This window comes from Hippoglossus hippoglossus, chromosome 21, assembly GCF_009819705.1.
Source record: "Hippoglossus hippoglossus isolate fHipHip1 chromosome 21, fHipHip1.pri, whole genome shotgun sequence".
In the NCBI taxonomy this organism is placed as follows: domain Eukaryota; kingdom Metazoa; phylum Chordata; class Actinopteri; order Pleuronectiformes; family Pleuronectidae; genus Hippoglossus; species Hippoglossus hippoglossus.
The window spans coordinates 20,365,536-20,383,866 of NC_047171.1; the positions used below are offsets into that span (position 1 = coordinate 20,365,536).

An 18,331-nucleotide genomic window follows, 5' to 3' on the forward strand; every position below is an offset into this window, starting at 1 on the left:
GTTGCATCCTTACCGCTGCTAGTTTGTCAAAACGGGCGAAAAGCTCATTGAGAGTCATCACCAGCTCCTGCGCTGTGCACTGGGAGGCCAGACTGGTGAAACCCTCGATGTCTGCAAACAAGATGCTGCAGAAAGACAACAGAGACAGAACTTAACATTTTATGTACAGAGATTTGTTCCTATTTTCCTCCCACTCTGGAATTCCCAATGTTCTGGATGGACGTGTCGATGGAAGGAGAGTTGTTCCACGCCAGGTGGACGTCACTGAGGAAGAAGCTCAGGTATGTGCCTCTGAGTGTCTCTCTGTTGTGATGCCACAAAGGAAACTTTAAAATATAAAAGACATTTTTATAGCTTTTTGTTAAATAACCAGTGTTCTGCCTAAAGTGTGATGATTTAATGATTTCCATTCAATCCCAAATGATTTCTGGCCAGAAATCAGCCTGGGACTTTTGATTCAGAGACACCATCACATGCAGCACAGGTCACACACTACAAAAATCCAGCAGTAAACTGAGACTGAATTTACTACTGTGATTTGTGAATTAATACATGAAATAGAAACATTTCCAATTTCAGAGAAGACCTTTTTTACACAATTGGCAAAATTCCCCATGTTCGGACTAATAAAGAATTCTCTGATCTGATCTGATCTTCAATTACAGATTATATGAGGATTTTCTTGATGATTTATTACTAGTTTGTAAAGAAAACCTGCAAAACGTCCCGGTTCTACCGATTGGTTCTGACTAGATACTGACTTCTTTATTGATTATAAAAAAATCAGCTGATGTAATCCATTCAAAGACATTACAGCGAAAACCTATATTTTACATTATAAACAATGCAGAAATCCTGTCAGTTATGTTAACATTTTACATAAAAAAGTATATTTCCGTAATTCAAGTTCTATATATTTGGTTGTATTTGTGTTTTCTTTTTATTCCTAATAATTTATTATAAAGCTTATGGTTAATCTTTAAAATATTAAGCCTCTATTACATTCATTTAGGAATCATTGCCATTTATTTAAATGTATATATAGGCTGATATATCGGTACAACATTTCTTTAATCCCAAATATCAGGATCTAGTTCTAGTTCAGTTCAACGTTTTTTTAAACTTAATTTACAAAGTGTTCCTGCTTTGCCTCAGCCCATAAAACCCTTACACAAGAAACCAGCCTGGGGTTTCATCTTAGTACATCAGAGGGAACAGAGGGGTGGGGGTGGGGGAGTAGACGACTGTCAAGATGTTCCCTGAAGCCGCTGACGGAGGTGAGAGACTGGGATTGAAGCTGCTTCTCACTGTCGTGTCTGAATGTGATGTAACGTCTGTAATCTGGTTTGTTAAAGTACTTGATATGGCAAAAAAACTGAAAAATGGCATGAGGAGAGAGAGAAAGAGGAAGTGGGAGATAATAGATTTGTTATGAACTGTGCACTTGTAAGACGTTAGCCTCCCCACCCTGAGAACAAGGTAAACTGATACAGCACAGGTCTTATTGGGACTGAGGCCTTTTCATTGCTTTCCTCACAGCAGCACACAAGCAGGACAGATGATCTCACTGGACTGAATCCATTTCTCTCAGGAAGAAGAGAACAGGCTCACAGGTAGAGGAGGCAAAGCTGTGGGAGACAGTTCCTACAGTGTTGATACTATATCCACATTTACCTTCTTTTAACATGTTTATATTATAAAAGCAAGCAATTCCCTTCTCTGTCACTCACATGTAGAAACAGAAACACTGGGAAAAGACCAAGGCTTACATACTGTGTAATATCCTCATGCACGTGTTAGTGCTGCAGTCTTCTTTATCACATCAAATACTGTTTATACTATGAGTTGTATATTTTGTTAGTATTTCAGCCTGCTGTTATACTCATTTCATTCTATTTATTGCCCATGCTCCAGAAAAATCTTATTTTGGGGTGTTTTTTTGCAAAGTAATTTGATGTTGTTGCAAGTTGTATATAATTCACATGTGGTTACAAGCCTTAACTTGATGTATTCACAGTTGAATTACAAAACCCTGCCTGAACGGAGGCAGAAATAATGATGTCCTCAGAAAGTGAGTCATATTGAATCTTATAAAACTTGGGTGTATAATGTCTGTGTTCAGGTTTGACTGACAAATTGCAGCAATCACGGGTCCAAAGGGTTTAAAAGTAGTGTGCTGCTGAGCAACTGTTCACAGCTATAGGAGGAAACCTTAAAGAAAACCTCTAAAAATACAGTCTGACTGTATGATGGAAATACACAAGAAGTATCCGGAATCAAAACAATCCTACAAAATCTCATTTTACTCACCAAATTAAACATAAACATCAATCAAGCAGATAACTGTTTATTCTGTAAACGCTGCATCCAGCTATATACATTTAAGAATAGGCAACATTGTCATGGTTTGATTTTGATACCGTAGCAGTTTCCTGACTAGAAGTGAAGTAGAAGTGGCTTTCTGAGGCAGACCCTCAGGAGGAAGAGGAAGAGGAAGAAGAAGAAGAAGAAGAAGAAGAATCCATGAATAAACAAAGGTTTCAAACCAAACAAGCTCACATGAATCTAACAGGGTAAGTGGCTGCTACACAGCCAAGAACAGGGTGTGTTTGTGCTGTATGTGTGGGCAGAAGGTTACTTATGATCCTATAATATACACGTAAAAGTGAGCTGCATTCTGGGTAATTTGTGTCCGAGTGTTATGGTCCTTTAACAGGGTTTACAGACCTTTTTTTTTCCAACAGCACTAACACGTTCTAATGTACTTAGACTTGAAGACTCCTAAATTTACTTCATTTGCTTTTCAAGTTGAAGAGGATTAAGTGTCCCCACTCTGAGGTACACATCTCCGAGAATAATTGATTGTTTTCTGGGAACTGTTGCATGGGAGGTCGAGTGAAACCGGACACTTGGCGACTCAGGAGCAGGTCTATCACTGTGGGTGGAGGCAGCCATGGTTCACGAGAGAGGAGGAAGACGAATAGAGGGATGGATGAGACGGAGGTGAAGATTAGGATTGACAGGAGGAGTGGACTCAGTGGTGAGAGCTTTGATTCACTTGTTGTAATCGCTTTGTATCCAAATTAGAAATAACACAAACTGGATAGAAGCTCAACAATTACTTTATCAAATTAAATACATATATGAATTATACACAGAAGATACATTTTATATAGTTGTAATACTTTACTTATTGGATAACTGCACATTTAATTCCCCCTGCATCATCATATTTAATCATTATTGGACAGTGAGTGCAACGAGTGTCCATATAAAACTGAGCTGTTTAAAAAGCTGAGTTATTTTAACACATCAAGTATAAAACAGACACAAGCGTAGGGTCCAATACCTAATTATTGTGCTACTGTATATTGTGTACAAAATACAGGTTCATTGACTTGAAGCATAAAAATAAGCTTCAACTTCTCGTCCTATGACTGATGAGGTATAAAACCCTTGAATGGACTGAACTCATGTTATGTGGACTCTTGAGGTTTAACTTGTTTCAGAGAACAATCAAGGCCATACACTTTATATAAAGATGCAAGACCAAAAATCCTGGATACGCATCTGCCATCTTATACGTCTGAGGCAGTAGTGAGGCTGGGATAGAGCCACTGATACACACACTCCACTAAGCATGCTCCCCGTTTTTATAGCATCAATTAACTAATTTAAAATCATAAATAAGCTTAAACTTAAATACTTATACAACAAAAAAAACACTTGAAGATACATCAGTGGGAACATAACTATCTAAAATGATAGAAACCATTTTTGAGAAAAAGTGTATTTGACGTGGAGTTTTTAGTTTGGTCCATGTCCCATCTGCTAACATGGATGAGGCAGGATTTTTGACATACACTGAAGCCAGCCACCAGGTGGTGCTTATCTATTATCTATATATCAAGTCCGAGTCGAGCAGATACATGATGCAAAAAATCCCCCCCAAAAAATAAAAAACTTCAAAAACCTTCTCAGATTTTATGCTTCAATATTAGATAAAGTTTTTAGATTTAAAAATGATTATAACGTATATTTTTTGCAGTGTAAAAACTTCACTATCCTCTGTGTCTTACGGGTCCTGAATCTACTCAAGTCAAATACACAAGGCGGAGATTTCCTGGTGGATTATCACAATCAATCTCCACTGACACAGAGAGGCAGCGAGGAAAAGCCCCTTCCCACAGCCTGATGTAACATCACAGGCTGCAGATGGAAATAAGAGCGGGAGAGGGTGTGAGAAAGAGACCTGCTGTGTTTAAGTCCAGTTTAATGGTTTCCTTGGTGACAAGTCGCTTGTTAAATCCTGAGACTTTTGCTCTAGTGGTCGACAGCGAGTGCAGGAGACCCTGAACTCAAAAGCAGCGTCGCACGACAATTTTATGAAATCTGAAAAAGCTGCAACGTGAGGATTTACTTACTTTAATGTTATTTGATGTTGTGTCCATCTTTGGTCAATTAAAGGAAAATAACTTTTGCCCACTGATAACAACACAGATATGAGAGGGTTCTAACCATGCAGCAAGTTCTACGAAACGCTTCCAGACAGATCTGTGACGGGGCTTGGTTTCACATCAGTGTATATTTTGGTTTGGGACAAACAGAGCCTTTAGTGATTCCTTCAACAGTAACTGAGGATCGGAGGAAGCAGAAACAGGAACATTTATTTTATCTTCAATAAACAGACGCATTATTCGAATTAAACCGAGATGTTAATAAGGACACATCCATACTGTTGAGACCACACAGAAAAACAGGTTTGTTTCATCAGAGCTATGAATACTTTGCTTATGGAAAAACAGCCCCGGGCAAATTAAGCTGCATATTTTGAACGTTTCATATTTTCGAAGTTAAAAGACGCACAAACAAGCGCTGCAGCAAAACACGTTAAAACAAGCCTTTCTTCACATGTTAACACCAAATGAAACTGTCTCTGCAGCGCAGAGGGTTTTTCTGCTCCTGATTCAGGGTTTTTCTTTTCTCTCCCCCTCTTCTTCCTGTAGATCACTAAAAGTTCTGGGATATTTTTAGGCCGACCTGCACACAAAGCATGTTTAAGATCTTCCCACAGATTATTTTCGGTGATGCTCAGGTCAGGAGACTGTGACGTCTGAACCTACAGCGTCTGTTTCCACAAGTACAGTTCATGATGGATGTTGACGTCTGCTTTGGATCATTGTCCTGTTGTAGAGGACAGCTTCACTTTCACTTTCATCCAGAACTTGGATGCAACAATTAAATGTTTTCAACGTTTTCTACTTTATGAAATAAAACGTAACGGTGTATTAAGAGTTTGAGGAGAAGCTCATTTACTGTCTGACTGCTGCAGGGGTTATGTTTAGAACGGATAAGGAGGTTATGTTTTCATCTGCATTGTTTGTCTGTTAATTTGCAGCATTGCACTAAAAAGACAGTACAGATGACCACAGAACTTGGTGGAAGGAAGGTATGGGTCAAGGAATAACCCATTAAATGTTGGTGCATTTCGGGGTCAGGGGGCAGATTCAGGACTTTATTCACTTATGAGATTTGTCAAGCTTTTTATTGATTTCTCACAGAATATGGATTTAGATTTTTTTTTTATAAATTTGCCATCAACCATAAGTATGGTTCCGTAAGGGGACTGTTGGGCCTTTGCTCACGGGTTATATCTACTTCTTTTCACTCTACATGCAGTATGCATACAACTGCATAGAGACAATTTCCTTCTCCTGCTTTCAGAGCCACTGCTTAGAAAATGTGCTCCGGGTGAAATCTCAGCTGGCCTGAAGCTGTCCTGTGCTGGCGCTGCTTGACCCTGTGATCCGCTCCTGTCTGGCACTAGTTCTGCCAGTGGCCAGCTGCCTTTTATCGGCCCCCGGCTGCCTCACGCTGCCGCTCTGCTGGTGGCTCACAGAGGCACTTCTATTCTTTTAATCATCGTCTGGCTCAGACATTTTCTGCTTCATTTCTTACGTTTTTCATTCCCTCCTATCTAATACTCATCAGATCTTTCTTCATTTCCTGTTCATTTCTTCTGTCTCTTATCTCTTTCGGATTCTTGATCAACCTTGTTGCACCCACTAAATGAACTAAATCATACGCCCGAGCATTTCTGATGCGCATGTCTCCAGGAACAGCGTCTGACACTGTTCCCAGCTCCAAAGTCTCAAAATCCAACATGACGAGGGAGTGACTGTCAGGTGGTGTTGAGCAGTTGCAGGCACGTCGGGAAGTGTGACTTCACGCTCATCTCAGCCGCATGTTCACTAGGAGCAGAAATGCTCCCTAAGGTATATGGTTGGAGGTTTTTATGTGTGCAGATTTTCGAGACTAAACGAACGCCATAGGCAGTGTAGCCAATAGCTCAAGCAAGATGATCATAAATCACGAGGAAGAATTTTCAACAATGGCGGAACGTATTGAGTAGAGACTTTGCGAATTGGTAAGAAACTACAGGCATCTCTATGTTACTTGGGCTCAGGGACAAACAGCTGCTTTGGTCACTTTCTAGACGTACTGTAACTGATGCGTTCGTTGTTGTCAGAAACTCTTGACTCCTCGCTGCCCTCTAGTGGATGTATTTGCTTAAAAACCATGCTAACATAAAGGATGCATGGACGTATGTGGGCAGGGATGTTTACATCGTTTGAAACATGCGTATCGCTTTTTGTATGTAAACGCAGCATAAATGTGCTTTTACATCTCGTCGACAAATTTTGCAAAACAGAAACCATACAGTTTGTATCAGCATCCGAACACAGATCATTTTGTAAAGTATAAGTAAAGTATAACACTTAATCAGATAAATAATCCTTTATATAGGCCAAGTGGGTTTTTATCACCGCAGCCAGACGAGCAGTCTGTGCTTATCTTGTGTATCAAGGCAGTGAGCATCAGCTGATTTGTGAGTTGTGTGCTTCCTGCATGCATGTGTGTTGCCGTCTGCTCACCAAGGGACAGACTCTCGGGCAAGGCCTGGCTCCAGCCTCATCAGCAGGACGGCCTTATGCAACACACACACGCACATGATTAACTGCGTTACACACACAAAAACCATGTGGGTTTGTGGTACCGTTTCAATTCTTCTCCTTGTTTGAGTTAGACGACGATGGAGAACAAAGGTAAGGTCAGTTCCTCTAATTTATGCAATGTTCTTTCCGTGGCTGTCTCTTCGGGGTGCCGCTGGCCTACATAACAGCAACAACAGCTACAGTCACAGCGTTCTGTTTAAGAATATTCCTTGAACGCTCACAGGGCAGCCCGGCAGCATCAGAACATCCGGCCCAAAGCCCTCTTGCATAATACCTGAGTCAGCGCACATTTTGGCCTCATTGCAGAAGCCGCGGGACGTGATTCTGCTCCAGAGGACAAACACAAGTGAGACGCCGCACACTCAGGGAAAGGTAGAGCAGAAATTTTACCTCCGGGGCAAACAATTTCCTGTGTGCTGGGTCACTATCACTGGCTAAAAGTCAAAAGCACCTTCAACTGTACAACTTATACCATCACAACTAAAACTAGCACAGGGGAGAGTGCATTCCTCCAACGAGGTCAAACAGTCCCCTTAGATTTATTCAAGCTGCACCAAATAAGAATAATAAAAAAATCTGTCCCCTAATAATGCCAGATGTTTTAAATTAAGATCCATGAATCATCCCCTGGGAAATTGGGGAAAACAACCTATAATTATGCCTAAAACAGTGAACTTATACAAGTATATGCATAAGAAGGTCAGATGTTTTCACAACAATAGGAGATTTTCCTGAATTTCCCAGGTGAAGGGTAGATCATGCAGGAGTCAGGACATGACGTATTAAATACCTCTGCGGAAATCACGTGTTAACATTGTTTACGTGTTTTTGTTTGCAGCATTTTGTCACCGGCGTCGGTCCTTTCGCCCCAAAAGCTCTTGAAACCACGTCACCTTTACAAGTTGACATCTTCATCTGCGTCCTCTACATGTATGGCTCCTCTTTTTCAACATGAGGTATTAGTATTCTTCCAGTTTCACGTCCGTTCGCTCGCTGATTTTCCTGATTTATTCTCACTTGGGCTAACTCCAGACATTTTTACTGAGTGCTGGCAGGACAAATAGGAACGGATGCAACTAATCAGTGATTTGTGTTATCAAAGACAGTCCCTCCGGAAAAGTTCGAGAAAAGGTCCAGACGTCAGTGCATGTCTGATAGGTGGCTTAATTCAGGCTGGACTGGTACAAATAAATATTTTTAAATAATAGATACTGCTCGTCTACCTTTATGTTGGATCAAACATTATAATTATGGTTAAGCTGTGAAGAATGACCTACTCTGGCACCTGGGTTTGTGAGCCCTCTGTTCACACGAAGACGGACAGAAACATAAATACTCCAACGAGAGCAGCAACAGGCTCCAGACCTCGAGTGACTCGGCCTCCTCTGGACGCTCTCCTCTGTTTTCCCTCCTACTCTCTGGTTGTAGCAGCAGGAGCTGTCACTTCTCTTCCTGTTGTTACTCAGACTCGCAGCAGTGCCCCAATTATCAAAAGCCACTGGCTGCTCCCCGACAGGCCTGTTCACACATGGTTAGCCGGCCATTAACCACACACTCATGACAACAGATAGAAATTAGAAAGGCTCAGTGGATGCTGCTAATGTGCTGCCAGCTCCCCAGAGACTTGCATAAAAACCTGCAGTAGGAGGACGTTCTACCACACTAACTCATTCCCTTATTTTTCTTCGGTCCTTGCCTCTTTTGTTTTATTTGCACCTTGTTAACTGTACCTGCAGATTTGTATCAGTTGACTAAATTTCTTTACAGGTCAGAATAAGTTGCAGGTTACTGAATGTACTTTAAGCAGTAACGGACCCATATCAACAGTGGAATGGAAATCCTGTCATTTAGAAATAGATCTGAAAACATTGTAGAAACACAATCTGTTGATTTCCACAAAATCCACATGATCTCAGTGACACATTGGTGGTTACAGGTTATTATACAGCAGGTGTAAAAAGCAGACCCTCTCTAAAACCATGTTGAAATCTGCTCAATCTGGATTTGTATTTGGATCCGGACTGAATCGCACACACTTGTGACATCAGCACCCTAAATATGCGTAATCTCTTTTTCAAGATGCATGAATTATTCCCAGGGATATTTGTGAAAATGTAAAAAAAATTGAAGAAAGTGATTTAAAAAAATCCTGGATCTGCTCCTTTGGCCCCACTCGTCTCATCCTTCCACCAAGTTACATGGAAATCTACTCAGAAGTTTTTGCGTAATCCTACTGACAAGCAAACAGACAGGGCTAAAAACTTAACCTCCTCGGTGGTGGAGATTTTAATTTTCACAAGTTCTCATGTGGCCCGCTGCACGTCGGGGTTGAGCATCAGTAACTTCTGTCACATGCCCTGTAAATTTCCCAATTTTTTCACCCCTGTCCAATCTCCAAAAACAATCTGCCCTGTTACTTATACTGAACTCTTAAACTTAGTCGACTAAACAGCATAATTCATGATAATGATCGCCTTAATGGAGATGAAAAGACCTTTGTGTACGAGACCTGATGCTTCAACCCGTGAGGATTAAAAAGGGACACATCAAAGTGATTAGGGGCTTCAATAGCAACTATTATGTATGAGGGTTTGGGCCGCCACCTGATTATGACAGCTACAGGCCATAAAACTCCACGGTTTGACACACACACACACACACACACACACACACACACACACACACACACACACACACACACACACACACACACACACACACACACACACACACACACACACACACACACACACACACACACACACACAGTTTCTCACTCTGATTCTGACTCCACAAGGTGGTGCCAAACCTAACCACAGGTTTTACAATGCATCTGTACTCAGTGTTATATGATCTAGAATATTATGAGCTGACACTCAGTGTCTCGTGTGAAGTAAAACCAGTGACGTGCCACTGCATCCCTGAAACTGAACGGACTGTACAAGAGACTGAAACAGAGGCCGTCATAGAAGCATCGACGAGGAAGAGGTCAGTCGCCGATAAGGAGACGACCGGAGAGAGATCAAAGAGGACTTTCACCTCAGGCGCCAAAGACCATTTATAAACCGGATCAGGGGTTATGATCTCCTCTCTCTATATGACCACTTATTATCACATGACTGGAATTCCACAGTAGCAGGAATCCACATCAAGAGCAAGAAGTCTTCAGAGCTGAACGGCATCAACGCTGTTTTCAGGGCGTACACAGGAAGAACACTGTATTAAATAGCCCACGGTAAAACCAAAAGGCACAGAGTAAACCTGGGAGCTCTGATCAATCTATAGAGATATTATTCATGAGCATGCAACAAATAAATGGGAGGATATTGTGCATGTTGTGTTTCTCAGTGACATCTGAGTATTAGAGAGCATTTATGTTTCGTGAGCCAGTGGAGTGGTGCAAATGAAAAACACTTAAAGTGTAGATATTGTGTTTGTTAGGAGCAGAGTTAGAGTGACAGTGACAAAGGTACATGTGACATTTCAAGCGTGTATCTCCCCCTTAAACTATCATCAGGAAGATAAGGAATAATAAAGATCAGCTGTCGACACAGTGGAGGTTTACACGCTAATGCTAATAATTGCACCAGACTATGAATGTGACCCGCTTCAGTTTTCTGAAAGTATGAAAACACATTGTGTGAGTACAGGGACACTCACAGTTGAGCTTAATATGGGGAAGGAAAGCTGGAGACGTCTGATGAAAGAGAAGATATGAAGGAAATACAACAAACCCAAAACAATAGATAGAAAAATGTTAGTAAACCCCACTGCTTAAGGACATATTTGCCATTTGCTGTTGCAAACTAGAACCAGACTGATTTATTGGTTGGCCGGGAAAAAAAAAAATCAGACAATATGAGCCTTTTATGGAAATATCAGACTCCGATTTTGTTCCTACCCGATATCAGCATCAGTCCGGCTCCAAACCATCATGTGAAATAATGTTAGGACCTGAACCTGTCTACTCAATGTTCCAGGTGCGCTAACATTAAGATGTCTGCAGACCTTTGTAAAAATGTCACATTTTGTTTTGTGTGAATTCTTTAAGCAGCAAGTGGATATCTGAAAATGGCAAATGCTCCGTTACTTTTTTATTTCATGAAAGTTTATGAAAATACAGTACTGGTGGCATATGCAGAGGTTTGACGTAAACAAGCCCCCACCTCAGCCCCAGGCCCAAAACGGGTATTTTCATTACATTACAAATGTTATTACGGTTAATGATACTGTATGTGGAGACACTTGAAAAAACCATGCAGCTAGTTGTCATAGCAACACCTCACTTCTCCCTCCTCCTCTGCCTGTGGGTGGTCTGAACCATTCAGGATTAACCTGGATTAAACCCTGGTTTATTTGACTGTTCTGCAGCACCAAGATTTCAAAGTTGGCCTAAATTCAACAGGGGAGATGTGAATTAGAAATAACATTATTTTGATCGTCTGTGAAATCCACTCTCACTCTCATTATTACAGATAACACATGATATTCCAACATTACATGGCCACATGAAATGTTAGTACAAGAAACTGTAATACTTCTTAGTCAAGTCAAACTTCTCTTCTCTCAAAACGTGCTGAATGAAGCCAAAGGTTTTCATAAAAATGTAATTTCACACTCGTCTTTACTTTGAGTATTAACTGTAATTCATGAGAAACACATGCAGCGTATCTTCATGTGTGTGGGTGTAATGTGTTTTTTAAGAGGCAACACGTAACCCTGAATGATTCGTGAAGTGTGGACATTATTTATTTATAGCAGCTTCATTCTGCCTCGTCCAGCCCCCAACGTTACCTGACGTTGTCGTGCTTCTGGATGTAGATCTTGTGAAACATCATGTCCTCCTGCTTGGCGTTTATGTCGGCTTTCATCTCCATGGCAACGTGGCGGGGAAGCACTGAGAGCAGGAGACGCTCCTGCAGGAAAAGCGTGGGGGGGGAAATAAGTTCAGCGGACGAGTATAAGTGAATTAAAAGGTGGAGGCTGTGCTTGTCTGAGGGGAGGCAGAGAGACCAACATGCCGGATTAAGTTCAGAAGTGCAGAATATCTACTTTATGAAGTGATCAGCAACAAATGATCCGGTAGGTCCAGTTTGGGATTGAGACCAAAATAAAACACGGTCATATTTATCAAATGAGGATTTTAACAACGTGGTGGATTCCTCTGCTGCAAACCGGTGAGACAGGTAAACCTGGTGTATCGTAAGAATTATTTTAATTGAATCACCAACACCTTTCTGGTCCCTCTGCTCTCACATCTCCATCTGCCGCCATAAATCTGAGCTCTCTCACCTGCTGCTGGTTTTCCCTCTGGGAGTGAAGGCGAGCTTGGATGCATTCCCTGGTCTCCTGGAAGGCCTGCCTCTGGGAGCCCTCTGCGGGGTAATGTGTGCACACCCCCACGATGTTGGTGCAGGAGAAGATTAGCACATTGGACACTATCTGTGAGGAAGAGGGCGAGAAAGACAAAGTGGGGGCATCAGTGTGAGGTCAGAGGTCATAGCAAAGTAAAATTCTCACTTTAAATACTGCCGGGCACCTTTGCCACGTCATTTCTCTCTCTCTCTCTCTCCTTCCTTTCGCTCTCCACTAACAGTAAACTGACCATAAACAGTCAATCCCTGTTAATCAGTCAGTGAGGACTCCATGCTGCTGCTCTCTGTATCACTCACATCCTTGTTTTTAAAAATAAAGTTAAATAAAGAAATGCTCATTGTGCTTCTCTTCGGGGAGTCTGCCCAGTTCATCAAACCCTCAACATTTACAGTTCTTAACATCTGGAGCCGGATGTGACGCATAAATATGAATGACCGTTCATCTTTTGAAACAGAGACTTACTCTCTGTGAATGAGCTGCGTGATACAGAAACGTGACAGAGGCAAGATGGAAGGAAGCATCACAGGGTGGCTGCATGTTTTTCTTTCCATCCCTTATCTAGGATCTTGGACTGGGGGAGGAGGAGGCAAAGTACTGGAGAAAACCCACACAGACATGTGGAGAACATGCAAACTCCACACAGAAAGACCCTGTCCTAACCGGGATTCAAACTAAAAAACTTTTCTTGCTGTGAGGCGACAGGAACCACTGCACCAACGTGCCACCCTGCATAGTTTGCCTCAAGCCCGAATACAAACATCCACATGCTGCCACATCCACCATGCTTTATATGCAGATAAATGTGTCTGCTAATGTGTTTTTACTGCAAACTTACTGCAAAACACAAAATTCCGACTGCTTCGCACTAAAAGACATTATGAATAATGAGTTCTTCTCCAAACAGGTGCACAACTTCTTACAAGCTGATGACTGGGGTTTCTAACGCGGAGCGGGCAGGTGTACAGGAATCTGGCGCACGAGTGGGAACACAGATTTAATTTGGAATCTACACCTGCGCTTCACAGGTTTGGTATTTCACATTTCAACAGTAACAGCAGTTTGTTCCGAGAGACCGGAGAACAAAGACGAGTGCTACCTGCACAACCTCAAACTGTTTACTGAAACTACACAACAGGATATGAAGAGGTTTCCCAATGATCTCTGGAAACTGTGACGCTGAAACAAAAGAACATAAAGACGTCTCAGATAAACTATTTTAGACATGGGCAAGTGAGTGCTGCCATTATAGCCACATAATCTCTATAATTGTCCCTTCAAATAAAGACCAGTAATAGCAAGCAATTACATTTAATTATAGTTAATTCCTTTTGACAAAAGTACTGTGAATTAGAACTGAGACAAAGAGTTGATTAATTCTATAGCTGATCATCAAGAATGTGAATATGGTTAAAAGTAATTTTTCCACAGTGGCTGTTCTAAACCTGCCTGTTGGGAATGGGCGGATGTTGGTTGCATCATTTTTTGAAACCGTAAAAGTGACCTGCAGTAATTGAGCTGCACCGAGTGAAGACCTGCTGCTGCACTCAGTCCACATGAACCTGAAGCCGCGTCACCGCTGCTGCACAACGAGCTGTTCACCCGTTTATTCAAAGTTCAGAGAAGCTCGACGCAGAACCTGAAGTGGAGATTCATTTATCGTGAACGCGCTGCTGTGATCGACAACGCCCCAGCCACCGCTGCTACAGAGCACTGGCTACGTCCTTGGGTCGTCAACATTACACATGCTAGTCGTGAAGCCGGTAAGATGAACAGTTCTGGAGATACGCTTCGCACATACAGAGATTTCTGGAATTAGTATAAAGCTACTGTGACATTTTATAGAAAAAAAACTTGATTGATTAATTGAGAAATTAAATTGTTGGTTGAAGCGCTCAACTCTGTAAAACCTTAGGAGAATAAATGCAAAACCAGTGGGAACATGTTCAAATTATTTACCCCTGACAGGAATCACTGTGTGTGTGTGTGTGTGTGTGTGTGTGTGTGTGTGTGTGTGTGTGTGTGTGTGTGTGTGTGTGTGTTCGTTGTTATCAGTGAAACTGCTTTGATGCAGAACAAACTGACAAAGCGTCGGCTGCAGTATTTGCACTTATCTGAGATTTTGGACGTCTCTGTATAATAACATAATAACAGCCGATAAAGTGTGACAAGTTACAGGCTGAGCCAAAACAGACTCAATCAGCAGCAGAGTTAGTTGTCGGTCTATGCAGCTGCAGGCAGCCCTGCCACATAGGAAACCTTATTCCTGAAGTTCATGTAGTCGTACAATATGAGTATTAATACGACACAAAAAGGTGTTTATTAAAGAGCCCAAAGTTAAAGTTACTTCATTCTAATGTTGGCCTGTAGAAGGTGAGGACGTTTGTTTTGGAGCAGTCAGACCCGTGATGTGAGACGCTCAGAGAGGATTTATTATCACCACACCTTCTGATCCATATTCCACCTCAGCCGGCCCTCGTGCACGTTGCGCTGCTGCTCCTACACGAACCAAAATAGCTGGTGTGCCTGGAGACGCCCACACAGTCTGTATGCCGTTGACCTGCTGCTCCTTACTGATCGTTGCACTTGCGCACTTAAAATAGAGCCCCTGGTTCTCTGCAAGCGGAATGCATGCTCAATTAAATAGTAATCACGAGAATGATCTTACTTTAGCCGTATGTTTACGCTCGCTTAGGATAGAAATGCCGAATTTTGATGCATTCCACTGAAGCTAGTCTCCTGTAAACCTCTGCATTCGTCCTGGTGCCAATTCAGTTGGCAGCCACACGTGTCTGAGCCATAACAGAACCGCTGCAGATGTTTGACAGATGAGGTGAGATGAGGAACAAGAAACAATTAATAGCCGAGTGTCCAATTACTTTTGAACCCCTGCAATTTATGCTCCATCAGTTACAGTAAAATATCTTCATCTCACATTAAGTTTTTTCAATTTGAGTTTTTCAATTTTTCAGTTTGTTGCAGGGTGCAAATGATTAAGCCTGGACACAAAAAATACATCTATGCGACATTAGCAATAAAAAGGAAAATTGTGAAATGAGTAGAAATTGTTCAAACATTGAGGATTGAGGAACCCCACACAACATTTAGACATTTCATCCTCTGACCATTGGTTTTACTGATAAACCAGAGAAAATCTATTCACTGCATTTACACGTACTAAAGTAACAAATTTACCTTAAGCGTTTATGCAGTAACCTGATTTCTTAAACATCATGTATAGAAGAAATCTGGTTTTATCTTTAGGCGATAAGATGAATCTGACTTCCTTTGTTATATTTCTCCTGGCAACAGGAAACATTATTACACGTGGAATGGATTTTCTGATTGAAAAATATTTCCATCTAATAAACAGAAATTCATCTAAAGCTTCCACCTTTAAACATATGACTGTGCTGTCAATACAGTCTCTCTATGAAGAAAAAAGGATCAATGTTTTAAAAAGATATTCCGGGATGGAGTGAAATGTGATTACTGACGTGCTGCATATCCAGAGTTACTCCAGAAGATGTAAACATACTATCCACACTTAGCAGCGGCTTGTAGAAGAAAGGGTACCGAGCGTCTGTGGGAAACCCTGTGTTGCTGCACACTAGCATGTGTTTGCCTTACGACAATTTGAGTTCTAAATTTGCACCAAATCACTACCTTCGAGTTTCCACCTTTCAAACACAAAAACACCAGAGCTGAACGGCAGGAGGCAGCCGGTATGAGGCCGTTCCTTTTTCACATTCACACCACCGGCCTCTATGTTGCCGGAAACAAACCGAAAAACACATGAAGTCCAAACCCCCTCAGCCGGTCTTGTGTGTGAAAATCAAGCGCACACAGAGGGAGGAGCATCTGGTGAAAGACTGGAAGTGAGACACGACCAGGGAAAGTTAAGAAACAAGGTGTGAGACAGAGAACAGTGTGAATTTAAAAAAGGTCATTCTTTGGCATTTCTTCCTCTTATCTCATCTTATCTTAATCAGTTAGCCACTTTTCCTGCCAATGTTTGTATTAGTCACATGTAATGGATCACAATTGTTCTTTGGCATTTGCTGCGTAGCCTCATCTGCAAACATAATTAGCAGGTAGATTTGACAGTGGTATGCATGTACAGAATCTTATTTGTAATTCTCTCAATTAACAATGTTATATTAATGCACAAAAGATTGTTTTGTGCTATAAACATTTGAAGTTAGTGCAATTGGTGCTCTGGAGGGAATACTGAAGTGCAAAACTGCGTAAGCGTACAAATGTTCAAAATGGTCCTGGAAAACGCAGTCTCCTGCTGTTGATGCTGCTACCTGCAGTGGAGCGAGCCAGGATGCAGCTGCACACGGCGCCCCACCAAGCCCTCGCAGCATCCCGCCCCCGCACTGCCATAGAAACAGCACGCATCAGAGAAAAGTCTTTCAACAGGTCAATACAAATATTCCCCAGCAGCAGCCTTTTTCTATTAATACTGCCACTGCGTGCTCACTGAAGCCTTGGAAAACCAATGGGCTTTTCCTCAACACAGAGGGAGAGGGAGACGCAGAAAGACACGACAGACAGAAAGATGCTGAGCTCCTCCGCAGGGGAAGGACGTGATACTCTATTATTGAATAAGTGCGGAGAAAAACTGCTGGTTGTCATCATTAAGACGTGTAAACAAATCGGTGTCGTCTCAAACTTAACATACGTAATCAGGGAAGAACATTCGCAGTAATTTCCCCAGGTGACTCATGCCTATTGTTCTGCTTACCTCACGCACGCTGACTCATTTTCATACTACTCAAAAGCTGCTGAATCAAGAGCACTTAGGAGAGTCGTTCCACAGGAACTGGTTAAAGCAAACGCAATTTAAATTCAGCTCAAAGTCCCCGAGTGGCCGAGTCCCTGCGACAGCAATGATGCCTCAAGTAAGCTGTCGCAGGTGAGATTATTATACACAAAGAGCTGAATCCCCACTGAGCGGAGAACATGTGATGTGAACACTCCAGGCAATAAAAGGTGTTTGTCTACAGGTGCTCCCACAGGTATTTTATTCTTTATTCTTCTGTGTATAGGCCGAGGCAGAAAAATGGCACCGGTAAATAAACATCTGTGGAGGCTGATACCCAAAACCATATAGGGAGAAACACTTCAAAAAAATGTATTTTAAGAAATTGGCAATGATTCCTGAGATGTAGTTATTAAACAAGTCCGCATCAAGGAATCAACAAAAACGCTGTTTTGTTCCCAAAGCCAATCAAATCATGTTTGATGCAAAAACAAAAATATATATTATTTCTTTACACTTTTGTTCCATTTAATTTAAACATAAATGCAGATCTTGTCCAGTTCCAAACGATCTATAATCTATTGATAAGATGTATAAATTATGAATGGTCATAGATAATGACGGACATTTTTTCTGCATTGTTTATACTGTAAACAAAAGTCTTCAAACAGCACATATCAGCAAACATAAACCAGATTTATATCAGCTAAAGGTTAAATCGGTCAGGTTCAGTCCTGTGGTCTCAGTTAAACAGAAACCTGTTGTGTGATCACAACTCATCACCACTGATAAATGAAAAGATTCACCGCTTTGGAGATGTACTATAATATGAGACTGTAATTTATACATCAAATTTACAGAAACAAGTTGTATTCACTTAAAATTAAAACAATTATTTACTATTTTGTCATCTGCATAATTTCTTTCAGGACATAAAAAATATGACCTGATGATAAAGAGATTGAAGAATCGTTCAAAGTAAATCTAACTGGTGTCAGTTCTTGTCAGTTTCCTGAAGGAAGTGTTGTTTTATTCTCCTCCTCTTCGAGCCTGCAGCTCAGATGGATGTTCTACTAATGACACGTTAGCGGTCGTCATGAGACGCAGACGACACGCGTCACGGTGGGAGCTCCCCTGTGACCAGAACTAACCACCAAGCGGGGGAGGGGTGGGC

The 18,331-nt window shown here is 41.6% G+C and overlaps 1 protein-coding gene across 1 annotated transcript in view; it reads right to left on the reverse strand.

The window, feature by feature from the left end:
- The window catches only part of adcy5 (adenylate cyclase 5), a 70,952-nt gene that overhangs the window by 23,136 nt on the left and 29,485 nt on the right, over nt 1–18,331 (reverse strand). The window contains exons 2-4 of the mRNA XM_034574383.1: nt 12,309–12,458; nt 11,811–11,932; nt 14–125 (exon numbers count right to left, since the gene is read on the reverse strand). Of these exons, the coding sequence (XP_034430274.1) occupies nt 14–125; nt 11,811–11,932; nt 12,309–12,458 (384 nt within the window). The remainder of the gene's footprint in view (nt 1–13; nt 126–11,810; nt 11,933–12,308; nt 12,459–18,331) is intronic.